This window comes from Podarcis vaucheri, assembly GCF_965113315.1.
Source record: "Podarcis vaucheri genome assembly, chromosome: 4".
Lineage (NCBI taxonomy): Eukaryota > Metazoa > Chordata > Lepidosauria > Squamata > Lacertidae > Podarcis > Podarcis vaucheri.
This window is the reverse complement of record NC_138762.1, coordinates 4083237-4101878: the sequence shown is the minus strand read 5'-3', so window position 1 is coordinate 4101878 and position 18642 is coordinate 4083237. Positions and strand designations below refer to the sequence as shown.

The 18642-nt window shown below is 47.3% G+C and overlaps 4 protein-coding genes across 5 annotated transcripts in view; 1 reads left to right on the top strand and 3 right to left on the bottom strand.

Moving 5' to 3' along the window:
- Positions 1-18642, top strand: part of LOC309530363 (uncharacterized protein) — a 215866-nt gene that overhangs the window by 149536 nt on the left and 47688 nt on the right. The gene's annotated exons all lie outside the window — the stretch shown is intronic.
- LOC309531557 (olfactory receptor 52D1-like) lies at positions 1363-2328 on the bottom strand (the record flags this gene model as incomplete). The annotated part of the gene is made up of 1 exon (XM_082221149.1): positions 1363-2328. The coding sequence occupies one exon, from the start codon at positions 2326-2328 to the stop codon at positions 1363-1365; it is 966 nt and encodes a 321-aa protein (XP_082077275.1).
- On the bottom strand, positions 6813-7760 carry LOC309530522 (olfactory receptor 52K1-like; the record flags this gene model as incomplete). Its single annotated transcript, XM_082219547.1, has 1 exon — positions 6813-7760. One exon carries the CDS (start codon positions 7758-7760, stop codon positions 6813-6815), a length of 948 nt encoding a protein of 315 aa, XP_082075673.1.
- LOC309530509 (olfactory receptor 51E2-like) lies at positions 13640-14602 on the bottom strand (the record flags this gene model as incomplete). Its single annotated transcript, XM_082219533.1, has 1 exon — positions 13640-14602. One exon carries the CDS (start codon positions 14600-14602, stop codon positions 13640-13642), a length of 963 nt encoding a protein of 320 aa, XP_082075659.1.

Below are 18642 nucleotides of genomic sequence, written 5' to 3'. Positions count from 1 at the left end.
GCCCAGAGATCTAAGGGAAGAAGGGGAAGCCGTGTAAGAAACCGGCACTGCATAATTGCATGCTGTAACGACCTTCTTGACCTGTTGCTCATCTGGCTCATGAATTGCTGTATTTTTCGCTCCATAAGATGCACTTTTTTCCTCCTAAAAAGTAAGGGGAAATGTCTGTGTGTCTTATGGAGTGAATGCCTACGGACGGCGGCGGGATCCCGCTGCAGTTGCGAGCGGAGGATCCATGGCTTCCCTTCCTTCCCTCCTCTGTGGCTCGCTTTGAAGCAGCAGAGCCGGAGAGGAGCTGCTTACATGAGAGGAGGCTGCTGGGGTTCCTGTGTCAGGTCCGTCCGGGGGCGTGCTGCCTTCCCACTCGTCGCTCCTTGAGCACGCATGCTAAAGAAACATAAAGCTCCTGTCCCTCTCACTCTCACTCTGATATACCGGTAGTTTATTAAATAGTTTAGTACAACATTTGATTCAGAATATTTCCCCCCTGTTTTCCTCCTCTAAAAACTAGGTGTGTCTTATGGTCAGATGTGTCTTATGGGGCGAAAAATACGGTATACCAGAGAGTTCGAGTTTAATTGCTCTTGTATCATGTGGGCTGGTCCTCTGAAATGTATAAGTCTGGTGAGAGCCAGTGTGGCGTAGTGGTTAAGAACGGTGGACTCGTAATCTGGGGAACCGGGTTCGCGTCTCTGCTCCTCCACATACATCTGCTGGGTGACCTTGGGCCAGTCACACTTCTCTGAAGTCTCGCAGCCCCACTTGCCTCACAGAGTGTTTGTTGTGGGGGGAGGAAGGGAAAGGAGAATGTTAGCCGCTTTGAGACTCCTTCAGGTAGTGATAAAGCAGGGTATCAAATCCAAACTCTTCTATAAAAGCCTGAGCTTGACGCTTCAGTCTGCCTTAAGACTGGAGATTGGTTGCAACCAACCAATCATTCCTTTATTGGCTAAGAGACTCCTGCTTCAACCTTGTCCAATTATCAACATGTATTCTATATTTGAGACCTTAGAATTCCTGTAACAAACCTGATACCAGACAAACACTCCATGTTAACTGGTCAGCTCCCCAGACAAAAGTCCCCTGCCTCACCCAGGACAAAGCAGTAGCATTACAAAAAATATTGGTAAGACCACAAGACAATATTGTTACATATCATCACCGACAAGTGAATACACCCCCCCACACACACACAAACCCCCTCACTTAAACATGCTGTGCTAAAAAGCAATGGATGAATTCTGACACCTCCCCTGACAACTTGAGAAGACACCATGGGGGTAAAGTTCTTCAACGCCCCTGGCAGTTCATCCCTGTCCTCCTGCTCCTCTCCTGCTCTTCCTGCAGTTCCCCCTTGGGAGTCTAGGAGGCGCTCTTCCTCAGCCCCAGTGCACTCAGCACCCGCTCACGGATCTCCTTGGTCTTGGCCCCATAAACGATGGGGTTGAGCATGGCTGGAACCATGAGATAGATGTTTGCCAGGAAGATGTGGACGTGGTGAGGGATGTTATGTCCAAAGCGGTGGGTGAGGAAAGAAAAGAGGCCCGGTGTGTAGAGGATGAGGATGACCCCCACATGGGCCCCACAGGTACCCAGGGCCTTGTGCCTGGCCTCCAGCGAAGGCAGCTGGAAAACAGCATGTAGGATCAGTCCATAGGAGACGAAGATAAAGCCAAGGTCAGCACCGACAATGGCAAGGGATAGTATCAACCCATAGAGGTTGTTGGGTGTGGTGTCCCCACATGCGAGCTTCACGACTGCCATATGTTCACAGTAGGAATGGGATATAAGGTGGGAGTGGCAGAATGGCAGTCTCTTCACCAGGAAAGGAAAGGGCAAGACAATGATGAAGGCCCGGACCCCGATAACAGCACCAAACTTTGCCACAGTGTTTGTCGTCAGTAATGTTGTGTAGCTGAGTGGGGAGCAGATGGCCACGTAGCGGTCATAAGCCATGGCAGTGAGGGTCCCAGACTCCACCGCACAGAGGGCATGGATCATGAACATCTGCACCAGGCAGCCAGCGAAGGTGATCTCTTGGGCACCAGCCCAGAAGATGCCCAGCATCTTAGGAACGATGCAGGTGGGCATGGCTATATCTGTCAAAGCCAGCATGGAGAGGAAGAGGTACATGGGCTTGTGGAGGCTGGAATCAGTCTTGATGATCCAAAGCAGGGTGGCATTGCCAAAGACAGCCATGGCATAGATGAAGCAGAAGGGAATGGAGATCCAAACCTGTATGTTCTCCAGACCTGGGAGACCCAGGAGAAAGAAGGAGGAGGAGGAGGAGGAAGGGGCATGGCTGCTAATGTTGCTAATGTCTGGCATGACAGATATTAGTGAATTGCAGAGAGAGTAGAGCCACTTCCTTTGATTAAAGCTCCCCCATTGCAGTGAGATTGTTCATGTTAAATTGAGCAAAGACCTGACCCTGCGGCTTATCTATCAGAATGTCTCCCTTTGTGACACAGGTGCTCCTAACTTTACATGGATGTGTTCAGACTGCTCCTTGCAAAATCGTAAAAGGTGGCTTCCTCTAGATTTTCCTGTAGTTGCATATACTGACTTCCCGAGACATTGCCCAGTGGGAGACCACTGACCTTAGGGTCTTTCGTGCTGCTACGAATAGTCTCTGTTCTTCTAAGGTCGGTTCTCTCTCTTTATATGCTCCATCAAAAAGCAAGCAGATAGAAAATGAATTTGATGCTTCTCAATGAGGAGGCTTGAGAGAGGTGGACTTTTGCTGCTTGGTTTAAATTGTGGAATCAGACAATTCAGGGGTGCTCTATAGATTCTCCTAGGATCCCCCCATCAATTACTCATCAAGAAGCCCCCTTTTTGGAAAATTTGCTTTTGTTTACCCCCCATTCTTCAGCTCTTCTGAGCTGGTCTTTGAGGGTGATAATTTTTAAAAATATATATTTTTGACTTAATTTATATCTTTGAAAGGAAAAAATGAAGTTCAAGAAGAGAAAAACTAGTGCCAGAACAACATCCTCAGAAGTCCAATTCTGGAGTAAAGCACCTGCATGAAAAGAAAGGATATAATAATAATAATAATAATAATAATAATAATAATAATAATAATTTATTATTTATACCCCGCCCAACTGGCTGGGTTTACCCAGCCATTCTGGGCGGCTTCCAAAAGAACACTAAAATACAATAACCTATTAAACATTAAAAGCTTCCCTAAACATGAGGATGGATCCAGGCCACATCACAAGTGCAGATAAATTCAGGGTCAGGGTCAGGGAGCATAAGTGCTTTCAGAAGACATTTACACATGGAGTGGCTCTCTTCTGGGATCCAGTCAACTGTTCCAGCATAAGGCACCCATCTCCCTCCCCCATATGCACCCAGCATTAAAAACACAAGAAGAGTCCTGTAGCTTGATCAGGCAGAAAGTTCACCTGGTCCCACATTCTGCTTTGCCAGATGTCCCAACGGGAAGCCTAAAAGCAGAACAGCTATAAGCAGCTATCCTATACTGAGTGAGACCTTTGCTCCATCCAGCTCACAATTGTCTTCACTGACTAATGTTATCAACTAGCCTGTGTTCAAAACCCTCAGCCCAGCCGTGGGCCCCCCAATGGCCACTCCTTGCAGACCCTTCTACCATCCTCCAGCGGAGAAAGTGCAGCTGGAGAGCCAGTGTGGTGTAGTGGTGAAGAGCGGTAGACTCGTAATCTGGTGAACCGGGTTCGCTTCCCCGCTCCTCCACATGCAGTTGCTGGGTGACCTTGGGCTAGTCACACTTCTCTGAAGTCTCTCAACCCCACTCACCTCACAGAGTGTTTGTTGTGGGGGAGGAAGGGAAAGGAGAATGTTAGCCGCTTGGAGACTCCTTCGGGTGGTGATAAAGCGGGATATCAAATCCAAACACTTCTCCTCCTCCTCCTCCTCCTCTTCTTCTTCCATGGTTTTGTTAGCAACACACTTGTAGAATCATAGAATCATAGAATCCTAGAGTTGGAAGAGACCACAAGGGCCATTGAGTCCAACCCCCTGCCAAGCAGGAAACACCATCAGAGCACTCCTGACATATGGTTGTCAAGCCTCTGCTTAAAGATCTCCGAAGAAGGAGACTCCACCACACTCCTTGGCAGCAAATTCCACTGTCGAACAGCTCTTACTGTCAGGAAGTTCTTCCTAATGTTTAGGTGGAATCTTCTTTCTTGTAGTTTGGATCCATTGCTCCATGTCTGCTTCTCTGGAGCAGCAGAAAACAACCTTTCTCCCTCCTCTATGTGACATCCTTTTATATATTTGAACATGGCTATCATATCACCCCTTAACCTCCTCTTCTCCAGGCTAAACATGCCCAGCTCCCTTAGCCGTTCCTCATAAGGCATCGTTTCCAGGCCTTTGACCATTTTGGTTGCCCTCCTCTGGACACGTTCCAGTTTGTCAGTGTCCTTCTTGAATTGTGGTGCCCAGAACTGGACACAGTACTCCAGGGAACTTGTGTTCCCTTTTTGACTGCGGAGCAGATACCAGCCTTTTTTGCAACACATGCAGTAGGTGATTAATCAGAAATGGTACATGGACACACACCTGTTACTTTAGATCAGTTTTTAATGTCTGTATCAGCTGGCGAGGTGAATGGAGCTCTCCAGTGTCCCTGGTCCAGAAACAACTTCGATGCATAGCTCATGTGTGCGCAGCCCAGGCACATCTGCGAGGTGGGCGGATACAGTGCCTTCATTTTATAGGCTTTGGAACAGCTAGGTTGAGATAACGGCAGGGGATTTTTAGTGACTTCAGAGTCCCTCAGGTGCTGCATCCGTGGGAGATGGAGCACAGGTGGTAAATCCCTTGGTGATTCTGGGTGCGTAAGGTGCAAGGGGTTCTATGAAGCCCACTTGGCTATTGCCTAGAGATGGTTGCTAGGGAGCAGGCCAGGCCAGCTTCACGCAGCTGGGATGGAATGTGTTCTGTCCAGGGAGATTTTTGCTGAAAAGCAGCAAGGCTGCATACACACCACACACCAACACACACACACACACAGAGAGAGAGAGAGAGAGAGAGAGAGAGAGAGAGAGAGAGAGAGAATATTGTGAGCTGTAGTTCAAGGCCACTGGCAAATGACTCGTCCTCCCTGCAGATACTACAGAGGAGATCTCGGGGGAGTTCAGAGATATGAGGCATGGTGAACCCCCGACTCCCTATGTCTCCTATCAATATGTGTGTTTTTTTAACCCGCACAAGTTAGCTCTGCTGGATATTGTATGAGGGAAAACTTTGGTACTTGGAGAATCAGGTAGAAGTTGAACAAATAGGAAAGATTTATTTGACAGAATGAAATGGATAAAGCAAAGGATGTATCAGGAGGTAATATTCTTTCAGGAAGCAGTTAACTTATTAATAATATACTAAATCTCATGGATGTTACAGGCTTCTAAACAAGCACAGCTTGATTAACTTTCTTCATTTATTACACTTTAGGTAATAGGTTATAGGTTTCCAGACTAGATCTCTCCCTTCCTGACTGGAATGAGACCCAAGGAGACATTATCCCCCCAGCTTCTACTTCTGTTGCTCAAACTCAGCCCTCCAGTCAACTCCTCTCTGAAGACTCTCCCAAGACACTCAACACAGTTTTACTGTCTAAGCTCAGATACACCTTTCTCTAGCTGCAGATATTTTCCTTAATAATTATTAATAATAATAATAATAATAATTTTTTATTTATACCCCACCCTTCCCGGTTCAGAAAACTGGGCTCAGGGTGGCTAACAACAAATTTTAAACACTTAATTGTGATACAATAAAAAACAGCATAAAATACAGTATAAAAGCGTGAATAACAAGTTCAAAAATCAATTTAGGGGAAAATCCATCCAATAAACATTAGATGATCACCAGGGCTAGCTGGCTAAATTAGTCCTATTTGGGCCAGAGAGGAGGCTAGGGGAGAATTAGCTGTGGGATCCCATAGTGGGGAATCTTCATAAAAAGGGGAGGGAAGGAAAGGGAATAAAAGATCAGGCTAAGTTCAAATTGAAAGCCAGGCAGAATAGCTCTGTCTTACAGGCCCGACGGGAGGAGGTTAAATCCTGAAGGGCCCTAGTTTCATGGGACAGAGCATTCCACCAGGTCAGAGCCATCACTGAGAAGGCCCTAGCCCTGGTGGAGGATAATCTGACTTCTTTAGGGCCCGGGACCTCTAAACTATGGTTATTCATGGACCTTAAGGTCCTCTGTGGGGCAGACCAGGAGAGGCGGTCCCGTAAATATGAGGGCCCTAAGCTACAAAAGGCTTTAAAGGTCAAAACCAGCACCTTAAACCTGACCCTGTACTCCACCGGGAGCCAGTGCAACTGGTAAAGCACTGGGTGAATATGCTCCCATGGCAGGGATCCCGGGAGGAGCCTCGCTGCAGCATTCTGCACCCGCTGGAGTTTCTGGGACAATTTCAAGGGCAGCCCCACATAGAGCGAATTACAGGAGCCAAGCCTGGAGGTGACCGCCGCATGGATCACTGTGGCCAGCTTGGGGCGGGAAAAGTTGAGTGGATGTTACACACAAGCCAGAACCAATTCTCCATCTCCCTCTTTTCCTCCTACTCTTCAGTAAACCATCTCTCAACTACCCCAAAACTCCCTAAGAAATGGCTCCATTTATTTCCCCTCCCCTCACATGGACACTCTCTCCTTCTGTGATTTCCACCAAGTGGGATTTGTATAATCCTCCTTTAAAGCTGTTAAGCATCCAACCAAGTTTGTAACCGTGAAGAACAGAACCACCCATGGTTATGATAATTGTTGTGAACAGGCACCTTGGCGTGGCTTCCCATGCCAGATTGCCCTTCAAAAGCTTTTCCGGTGGAAGAGGAGGAGAGCTCTTTCCCGTATTTGTTTGGTCTTCACCCCGTAGATGATGGGGTTCATCATGGGTGGGAAGAGGAGGTAGAAGTTGGCCAGCAGGATGTGTATGTAGGGAGCAACATGGTGACCAAATCTATGGATGACTGAGGAGAGGACCACAGGAGTGTAGAAAACCAATATGGCACACAGGTGAGAGATGCAAGTGCTGAAGGCTTTGAGCTGCTCTTCCTTTGAAGCCAGACTGAGGACAGTTTGTAGGATCTTGGTGTAAGAAAGACCAATAAAGGTCAAATCAAGTACTACAACAAAGAGAGCAACTATGATCCCGTAGATGTTATTGAACCGAGTGTGGGCACATGCCAATCTCACCACCGCCATGTGCTCACAGTAGCAGTGGGCGATAACGTGGGAGCGGCAATAGGGCATTCTCCTAAGCAGGAAGGGCAATGGGAGCATCAGGACTGCAGCCCGCACCAAAGCCACCAGCCCAATTTTGGCTACCAAGGAATTGGTGAGGATGGTGGTGTACCTCAGAGGGTGGCAGATGGCCACGTAGCGATCAAACGCCATGGCCAAGAGCACAGCAGACTCCATGATGGAAAAGGTGTGGAGGAGAAACATCTGAACAAGGCAGGCGGTCAGACTTATTTCCCTGGCCCTGAACCAGAAGATGCTCAGTGTTTTGGGCATGGTAGTGAGGGACAAGGTCAGGTCAATGGAGGCCAGCATGGAGAGGAAGAAGAACATGGGTTTGTGGAGGCTCTCATCAGTCTTGATCACGTACAGCAGGGTGCTGTTGCCCAGCAGGGAGGTGGTGAAGACAGAGCAGAAAAGTATGGAGATCCAACCGTGGGAGCTTTCCAGTCCAGGAATACCAGACAGGAAGAACACTGAGGGGTCAGAGAAGGTGTGGTTGGGAGTCGTTTCCATGTCGATATCTGCATCAAATAGTCTTTCCTTTCACAGGCAAGGCATACCAGATGGGACCATAAGCTCTTTCTGAGCTATAACTCTGCGATGCTACAACTGGGGAGTTCCTTATGACATCAGAGACACAAATTCTGTTGGCAACAAAGGGGAGAAGATAAGAACACTAGCCACTGCTTTGATAGATCAGCCAAGGGTCCAACTAGTCAAGCACTCTGCATCCCCCGCCCTCCTTCCGCTGTTTGATGCTTCCATCTGGAATTCAGAGACATATTACCTCAATCGGTTTCTTTCATCCATGATGACCAACAAACAGACTCATCCTTCTTGCATTTGTCCATATGAATACAGGAAGTTGCCTCGGTATGCTGATTGACAGGCTATGGAACCATCTGGTTCAGTATTGGCTACAGGGGTTTTCCCCAGCCTTACCTATATCTGCCACTGGAGACTGAACCTTGGACCTTCCCCAGGCAAAGGAAGTGTTGCAGCATGATGCTGTGGCCATTCCCCTTCCCAATGGGCTACAAAATGGCTATAAACTAGCAACTCCCCTCAATGTAAGGGGGAGTAAAAGGAAGGTGATTGATAAGAGGTGACGCCGTCGCACACTGTTGTTCAGTCCTGTGACAAAGCCTGTTGGGTAGAATGGCTCTTGCCATCAGAAAGTTCTTCCTAATCCTTCGTCAGAATCTCAATCCTTGTCATCTGAATCCGCTGGTTCAGACCCTACTCTCTGGAGCAGGAGAAAACCAGCTTGCTCCATCGTCCATGTGACAGCCTTTCAAATAGTGGGAGATGATTATCCTCAAGTCTCCTCTCTTCCAGGCTGAACATAGCTGACTCCTTCAACCATTCCGCATAAGGCTTGGTTTCCAGACCCAAGAATATCTGGGTCACCCTCCTCTGCACATAGTCCTTCTCTATGACCACTATGATCACCACCAACCTGCCCCATAAACTCACCTCTTTCCACATAGTACAGTACTGCTCCAAAGTGGAAAATGTTCCATTGAAAACCGTAGTTTCATAGAATCATAGAATTGTAGAGTTTGAAGGGACCCCAAACACCATCTATTCCAACCACTGCAATGCAGGAATCACACACAATTGAAACTAGAACTCAAGCCAATGGCTCAAGGACAGTAGGACTTGAACCAATGGCTTCACGTTACAGGAAAGGAGATTCTGACTAAAAAGCAAAAATAACTTTCTGACAGTAAGAGCTGTTAGGCAGTGGATGGGTGGCCATCTGTCATGGAAGGTTTAGCTGAGATTCCTGCATGGCAGGAAGTTGTACTAGCTGACCCTTGGGATCCCTTCCAACTCTACAGTTCCATGATTCTATGACAGCTTTGCTCCATGAACTGTCAGTCTCTGATCATGCACAGACCACCTTAGTTTCACACCACTCCCCCCAGCTGTTCTCCAGATTTTCTTTTGCTTCCTAGGCTGGGAAGCCAGTATCTCCCGTGAAGCCCAGAAACACGGCATGAAGGCAATAGATTTTCCCTCTTCACTGTCCCTAGGATCCCATAGGAGTGGCCACCGAGACCACATAACACTGGTCCTGAAAGACCTTCATTGGCTCCCAGTACGTTTTCGAGCACAATTCAAAGTGTTGGTGCAGACCTTTAAAGCCCTAAACGGCCTCGGTCTAGTATCCCTGAAGGAGCATCTCCACCCCCATCGTTCAGCCCAGACACTGAGGTCCAGCTCTAAGGGCCTTCTGGCGGTTCCCTCCCTGTGAGAAGTGAGGTTACAGGGAACCAGGCAGAGGGGCTTTTCAGTAGTGGCACCCGCCCTGTGGAACGCCCTCCCATCAGATGTCAAAGAGAAAAATAACTATCTGACTTTTAGAAGACATTTGAAGGCAGCCCTGTTTAGGGAAGCTTTAAATATTTGATGAATTATTGTATTTTAATATTTTGCTGGAATCCACCCAGTGTGGCTGGGGAAACCCAGCCAGATGGGCGGGGTATAAATAAATTATTATTATTATTACTATTATTATTATTATTACTATTATTATTACTACTACTACTACTATTATTATTATTATTATTATTATTATTATTATTATTACTATTATTATTATTATTATTATTATTATTACTATTATTATTATTGTGAGAATGTTTGCACAACTGCTACAGGTCCCCATATTAGTTATCCTCTTGTCTACATATTTGTGCTTTGAAGCCTCTCCACCCAGCCCAGCCCCAATGTGCAAACAATTCTCCCCTCCTCTGGCAGAGAAGGTACAGATGGACCTTTCCATTATTTTGCTAGCAACACCCTTGTATTCCCTCTTCAGTTGCAGAGCAGATACCAGACTTTTTGCAACCCACCCTGTGAGTAATTAATCAGAAACGGTTCACCGACACAGACCTGCCACGGTAGATCAGCTTTTAACATCTTTTCTGCTGGTGAGGAGTCCTGGGTCTAGAAATAGCTTGGATTCACAGCTCAAATGTGCACAGGAGCAATTGCGAAGTGGGCGGATTCAGTGCCTTCATTTTATAGACTTTTGAATGGCTAGGTCGAGATAATGGCCAGGGACCTCAGAGTCCCTCAGGTGCTTCATCCGTGGGAGAGATGGAGCACAGGTGAGACATCCCTTGGTGATTCTGGGTGGGTAAGGTGCAAGGGGTTCTATGAAGCTCCCTTGGCTTCTGCCTAGAAACCTCTGCCTGGGAGGAACCCAGACAAGCCCTGCCTGAGTGAGGTGGAATGTGTTGTTTTGTCAATGGAGAATCTAGCAGTCCGTCACACAAAACATTTTAAACACACACACACTGATAAAAAGAGTGCTGGGAGCTGTCGTTTGTTAAAGGTGCTGGGAATGGCAGCCCATTTTGGGGGGCAGCTGCTTTTAATGTAAATCACTATTAGAAGCAGTATTCTTGTTATTATTATTTTTATGCTGGTAAAGGGGCAGACGGAGCTCAATGGAGGATTTGTTGAGAAGTCACAGTCATGAAGCATCTCAAAGGAATCGGCCGCAGAGGGCTCTGTGCCAATGGCGACGAGAAGTGACTTCTGCTCAGATAGTCAACTTCAGCCACCACCAAGAGGGCATCTTTGAGGAACGATTGTGGGGAAACTGCTGCCTGCGTGGCTCAAAAGAACACCACTTTGGACCCCTTGTTTTCAAGAGGAATCGCAAAGTTGTAAAGTTGGGAGGGGGGCCCAAAGTGTCACCAGGTCCCATCCTTTGGAATGCAGGTATCAGAGCTAATGATTCCCTGAGAGGAGAGAACAGAGTTGGGATCTGGTGGCTGACACACCACTTCTCTCAATGTGCTGTAATCACAGGCCATGCTGCTTTACTGCAGTGCAGCTCATTAATCCAAAATACCATATTTTTCACTCTATAGGACACACCTTTCCTCCTCCAAAAATGAAGGGGAAATGTGTGTGCATCCTATGGAGCGAATGCAGGCTTTCGCTGAAGCCTGGAGAGCGAGAGGGGTCGGTGCGCACTGACCCCTCTCGCTCCCTGGGCTTCAGGCAGCTATCCGCAAGCCTTTGGAGCGAGGCAGGAGTTCCTGCTGGGCTCCGAAGGTTTGCAGATAGCAGCCTGCAGCCTGAAGCCCGGGGAGCGCAGCGCCAACTCCCCGGGCTTCAGGTAGCTCCCGGACCTATTCTGGGGGCTGGGGTCAGGGGAAGCTTGGGCTTCCCTGGCCCCAGCCCTGCGGCTAAAAACGAAGCCAAGACAGCCAGCGGGATCCATCCCGGCTGGAGAGGTTGCACGTGGCTAAAGTGGATGGATCCCGCTGGCTGTCTTGGCTTCTTTGCTCTTTGGGGCTGGGGGGGGAATATTTTTTTTTCTTTATCCCCCCCCTAAAAACTAGGTGCACCCTATGGTCCGGTGCGCCCTATGGAGCAAAAAATACGGTAACTCTGGGCATAGTCATGCTTAGAGTTTCATTAGAATGACGCCGTCATTTAGTGTTTGCTCACAATACACACACAAAAATCCTGAAGGGGCAAAATAATAACTATGGAAAGTTTCACCATAAGTCAAAGGCCAAATGAACTGATGAGTGAGATGGTCCTTTACTGGTGACCAGAGCAAGCTCCATGCCACAGAATCATAGAATTGTTGAGTTGGAAGGGACCCTGAGGGTCATCTAATCCAACCCCCTGCAGTACAGGAATCTCAACGAAAGCATCCATGATGACCACCCAACATCTGTCTCTTCTTCACTTCTTAGAACATCTAGTGTTATTATTTTTTATTGTTGAAAAATACTTTATAATATTTTGCTTAGATTCATGGAGGCAGATGCACCCTGTGGAGAGGCTGTTCGTCCACGGTCTGACATTTCTGACACTGGCTCTCCCCGCTTTCCTTCTCTCTGAGGCTTGCAATCTTCCCTCTCCGCTTTCTCCTTCCTCTTTGCCTCCACCCTGAGGTCTCCCTTCTGCTTCTTCTTCAAGGCTCTCCTCTGCTAACTCACCCTTCCTCCAGCCTCCCTACTCTTCTTACTGCTCCTTGCCTTCGTATTCACTGGCTCAGTATTCTGTGGCATCACAGGAGCAGGCATTGCACTCATATCTTAAGAGGTACCTCAAGATAAAACGGAGACATTGATTTGAAGTGCACTCACATCACACGTACCTTTTACCAAAATGGTCAAAGGCCTGGAAACGATGCCTTATGAGGAACGGCTAAGGGAGCTGGGCATGTTTAGCCTGGAGAAGAGGAGGTTAAGGGGTGATATGATAGCCATGTTCAAATATATAAAAGGATGTCACATAGAGGAGGGAGAAAGGCTGTTTTCTGCTGCTCCAGAGAAGCGGACACGGAGCAATGGATCCAAACTACAAGAAAGAAGATTCCACCTAAACATTAGGAAGAACTTCCTGAGAGTAAGAGCTGTTTGACAGTGGAATTTGCTGCCAAGGAGTGTGGTGGAGTCTCCTCCTTTGGAGGTCTTTAAGCAGAGGCTTGACAACCATATGTCAGGAGTGCTCTGATGGTGTTTCCTGCTTGGCAGGGGGTTGGACTCGATGGCCCTTGTGGTCTATTCCAACTCTATGATTCTATGATTCTACCTGCACAAATTCCTTTATGAGTGCTTGGCTGGGGCAGCCAAAGCCAGCCTTCCAGATGACGGTTGTAGTGGAGGAGAAGAAGAGAATAAGGCAGGAGGGAGGCAGAAGCAGACAGAGGGAGAAGGAACCCTGGTGCCCTAGGCTACAAAATGAGTGAGGAAATGGAGGTTGATGGAGGAGGAAGAAACTCCAACTGTGGAAGGGAGGAGAGAGGCTGACAGAGACATGCAGGTGGAAGAAAAATGCTGGAATCGTGCTGCAGGTTCTGCTTGCCTCTCTCGCTGTCTGCTTTCCACCTCTCTTCCACAGCCAAGGAATCCAGGTTTCTTCGTCCTGGGATTTCCTCTGTTTCTTCTTCCTCTGGCAGTGGAGAAAAAAGGTTCCTGCCCTTCCATCAGACAGCTTTCAGCTATGCATGATTTTGTGTATCCATGGTGCCTCTGGACGGGAACTCTCACATGAGCAATGATCACACAGTACTGAGAAACAGACCCTGGTCAATGGAGAGAGATGGGGAAAGCACATGTCTCACAATTGCAAAAGCTGACTTCAACTATGGCTATCATGCCCACATTTATATGAAGACAAAGGGAATCTGCAGGTAACCCAAAATGGGCCTTAGGATCTGTTGGAGGCGAAATCTCTGCCAGAGACATGGAGGTGGGTGTCTGGAAAGTCAGCCCTGGATAAGATGGTAGTCAGGACCAGAGCAATGTTCAAGTAAAAGTGGGGTTGGGAGGCAAAGTAGAATGAACCTCAGTGTTTATGGCTCAGGGCAGCAAGGCATGACTGGAGAAGAGTATGGCATTGTATCTGGGTCAATGAGGACCTCCCTCACTCCCTACCCTCATTATCCTCAATGCCCTTTCTCGTATCTCCTTGGTCCTGGCTCCATAGACAATGGGGTTGAGCACTGGAGGCACCAAGAGGTAGACGTTGCCCATTGTGACATGAACCAGCACAGGAAGGTCTCTCCCAAACCTGTGCACCACAGACAGCCCAATCAGGGGCACGTAGAAGGACAAGACAACACACACATGGGCCACACAGGTCCCAGAAGCCCGGAGGCGCTCCTCCTTTGACTTCAGCTGCAGGACGGTCTTAATGATCATCACGTAGGAGACAGAGATGAGCAAAGAATCAAGGCCCATCACCAGGAGAATGGCAGCCAAGCCATATACAACATTGGGCAGCTTGTTATTACAAGCCAGGTGCATCACATCTTGGTGAACACAATAGGAATGTGTGAGGACAGTGGAGCCGCAGAGGTCCAGGCGGATGATCAGCAATGGAAAAGGGAGGAAGAAGATGACCCCTCTCACCACGGCCACCAAGCCCACTTTAGCAATCACTGCATTGGTGTGGATGGCAGCATGCCTCAGAGGGTGGCATATGGCCACATAGCGATCCACAGCCATGGCCAAGAGGATGGTGGACTCAATGCCTGATAGCGTGTGGATGAAGAACATCTGGAGAAGGCAACTCCCATAGCTGATCTCATTGGCATCAAACCAAAAGAAGGCGAGGAGTTTGGGCATGGTAGAGGTGGAGAGTGCCAGGTCCACAGCAGCCAGCATGCAGAGGAAGAAGTACATTGGCGTGTGGAGGGCTGGCTCTGTCTTCACGACAAACACCACCATGCAGTTGCCCACCACGGCCACAAGGTACATGGCGCAGAGGGGGAAGGCCAGCCAGAAGTGGGCACCTTCCAGGCCAGGTAGACCCATTAAGATGAACGAGAAAGAGTCGCCATGAGTTCTGTTGGTGGCTGTCAACGACATGTCCGGTGTGATGCCCTTATGTTGTTCTACGCAGCTGAAAGGGAAGGAGATGGTAGTTTAACAGTGTCAAACTGGGTTTGATTCCATGGAACCAAAATGTTCTCTCCATAAGAGCAAAGCACAAGGCAGCATCTGTTTCTCACTCATTTCCTCTCTCACTCACTCTCTTTCTCTCCCCCCTCCCATTGTTGCCTTCTTTACTGATCACATACTGCATGATTAACTCATTGTCCAGGCCTGGTGTGTTGGGCAGTAGGACAAGAGGGCTTAAGAAACCATTTGTGCTCTTTGAGGGATGCATCCCATAACTCCAGGAGCAGCATCCTGTTCTCAAGGTGGCCAAACAGATGCCTGTGGGAAACCAGGGGGCAGAACATCAGCAGAAGAGCAGCCCTCTCCCATCCTGTGGTTTCCAGCAACTGATATAATATAAATATATTTAAGACAAATAAAATGCCCATCTTCAGACTCAGCAGGAGAGAGTTCCAGGTCTCAGGGGAATGTTAGTCTATCAGAAACAAAAAGTTTACCCTAATCTCAAGAAAAAAACCCCACTCCATACCTTTGAGGGACTGCTCTCCAGCACCAGTCTCTGTTTGGACCTCACACAGCCAACACAACTGAGAGAAGGAAAGAGATTTATAGAAAGCAAAGCCGCTAGGGACCAATTTGTTACCTCTGAGGAACCAGCTGAAGGGTGTGCCACAATGCACTATATCTAGACATTTCTTTTATGCTGAGGCTGTTTTGCATATAGAATCATAGAACTGTAGTGCTGGAAGGGAACTCAAAGAGGCATCCCAAACCCCTGGAATGCTGGGAATCTCAGCTAAAGCACCCAAGACAGATGGCCACCCAACCTCTGCTTCAAAACCTCCAAGGAAGGAGAGTCCACCACCTTCAGACGGAGTCCATTCCACTGTTGAACAGCTCTTCCCATCAAAAAATTCTTCCTAATGTTTAGTCAGAATTGTTAAGCATAATTGTGTAATGTACATTGAAATGGAAAATATATCTATAACATGCCTGTATTGTAATGTGAGGCATGGCAGGAAATTTCCATTGGAGCTAAAGAAGAGCCTAACAGGTTTATCATTAATGGGGCTGCATCATGGGACTGTATGTCTTCTAGTTTTGTCACATAAAATGGATTGTGTTACAGGTTTATGCATATGCTAATCTGCAGGCATCCACCTTTGGTGAGTTGCTTTCTTTGTTCCAAGCTGCTGAAGAGAATGGACTGTGAGTCTCTGCCTCCAGCAAACAGTCTGGGGCTAATGGAGGCTGCAGTGGAGAAGAGAGTGAACTTTGATTTTTAGCTCAGGATGCAGTATACAGTGGTACCTCAGGTTAAGAACTTAATTCGTTCTGGAGGTCTGTTCTTAGCGTGAAACTGTTCTTTTTTTTAAAAAAAAGCATATTTATTAAATTTTCCAAAACACAAAGAAAAAAAGACAAAAGAAAAAGAAAAAGAATTTACAATTTAAGTCTTACTTTCAATAACATCTTTCCAGGACTCCCCCATCCCCCCTCCCTATTGTATTCCCCTTTCATTAATTTAGTTCCACAAGTTCTTACTCCCAATTTAAAACTTATTTTGTTTAACCCACTATTCAAATTAGTTATATAGCCACTTTCCCTTTACATTCCACCATCCCCCATCATTAAAGCAAAAAAAAAAAAAAAAAGAATTTTCTCCCCAAGGCCGCCCCAATTCCCTTCCACGAATTCCCTCTTTTGATAAACACGTCCAATCAAGATAAAAAATATAAAAAAAATTCAAAAAATAGTTGTACACCCTTTGGATTCCAGATCTTCCCCCACCCTTCCCCGGTTTTGATTCCCCATGTCCATCAGTCTATCTACTGTCAGCCTGGAGATCTCATGTCCATAGCCGATTTTTTTCCCTTCCAAATCCACCTTGCCGATTTTTCCCCCTTTTTTAATATTTAAGTTCAGACGTCCAGTCTTAAAGAGGCCCCTAACAGGCCTTTGGTTTTCATTGGTCTTCTTAGCGTGAAACTGTTCTTAACCTGAGGTACCACTTTAGCTAATGGGGCCTCCAGCTGCCGCTGCGCCGCCGCCACACGATTTCTGTTCTCATCCTGAAGCAAAGTTCTTAACCTGAGGTACTATTTCTGGGTTAGCGGAGACTGTAACCTGAAGCGTCTGTAACCCGAGATACCACTATATTTGTAATCTAAGATAGGCCTTAGGCTGGGCTCAGTATAAATAATTATGCATCTAACGGAATGTAACTTTATTTGCTTTAAGTTGTTTGGAGTTAAGTTCTGAGTAAGTAAAACTTTTGGGCCATATTTTTGGACTGAATAATTTTCATTTCAATACAAGAGTCAGTTTTTGTTCACGCAACGGTTTCCATATGCACCATATTTCCCCCACTGGTACCAAAGCAATCTTTCTGGCCCTCTTCTCCCACCTGCCTTCTCCTCTGCACCCACCAAAAGATGCTTTAGGCTTTAAAAAAGAAAAAGAAAACAAAACAAAAAACAACAGCCCAACAACCCATGGAGGAAAGAATCAGAGACATTTCCATAATGTGCGGCTTGACTCGTGAGAAGGTGCAGCTCCTGCCAAATTGTTTAGAGGTGACAACATTAAGAACATGAGTAGGTCAGGCCAATGGTCCCTCTACTCCAGCACCCTTGCCGGCCAACCAGATGTCCCAATGGGAAGCTTGTTAGAAGGACAGGAGCAACACAACACTGGGGTGACTGGGGGCAGCCACCGAGACCACATAACACCTGTCCTGAAAGACCTACATTGGCTCCCAGAACGTTTCCGAGCACAATTCAAAGTGTTGGTGCTGACCTTGAAAGCCCTAAACGGCCTCGGTCCAGTAGACCCGAAGCAGCGTCTCCACCCCCATCGTTCTGCCCAGACACTGAGATCCAGCCCCAAGGGCCTTCTGGCGGTTCCCTCCCTGTGAGAAGTGAGGTTAAAGGGAACCAGGCAGAGGGCCTTTTCAGTGGTGGCGCCCACCCTGTGGAATGCCCTCCCATCAGATGTCAAAGAGATAAACAACTACCTGACATTTAGAAGACCTCTGAAGGCAGTCCTGTTCAGGGAAGTTTTTAATGTGTGAGATTTTAATGTATTTTTAATCTTTGTTGGAAGCTGCCCAGCCAGATGGGTGGGGTACAAATAAATTATTATTATTATTATTATTATTATTATTATTATTATTACTACTACTACTACTACTACTACTACTATTACTATTTTCAGAAGCTTGCTGAGTCCAGTGGTGGAGATGGAAGGTAGCCATTGCAGATAAGAGCCATTGATAGCCTCCTCCTTAGTGAAGTTGTTTAATCCTTGTTTAAAGCTGCCCCTGTTGGTGGCCATCACTGAAGCTTTTCCCAATAGGCTTCCCTATGTGGGGATTCAAGTCTCCTAAAGAGGCAACGCAGGCAGACACAATAAGCTCAAGGGTAGCTTTTATCCACCTTGTGACAGGTTTCCAGAAAGAGGGGAACAAATCTGCACACCGTATTCCCAGGGGCCTGATGTTGGGAAAATGCACCAAGGCAAAAGCCAGCTCCAGATGGCTTGAATGCAAAACAGGATGTTGTGGTTTCTCACTGTACTGTTGGAGAAAAGGTGGAGCCTATTTTCTGTACTGAGCACCGGATGTTAGCTCACAGTGTCATGTGACCTGTGCTGGAAGTACAGGGGAGGAGTGAGTCTCTTCTGATGGAGACTGAAGGGAGCAGTCGCATTTCTATGTACTGCTGAGTGACAGGAATAAAACATGTAAAAAGGACTCCTGTCTGTCTCATTTCCCCTCCCTGGGGGAATGCAGGGAGGGAGACAAGAAGAGGAAAGCAGAGGGTGTGTTCTTTCTCACGTCTAATGAGAAGAATCCCCGGGTTTGTTTACCTAGCCTGCCGGCAGTTGCAGACGGATGGTAAACACAGTATCTCGCTCAATTGCCTCGGGGGAGGCCAGGTACCTCTGCCTGTGAGCCAAGATACTAACACCCATTTAGTCTGCCAAAAGTAAATTACACTTGGGTT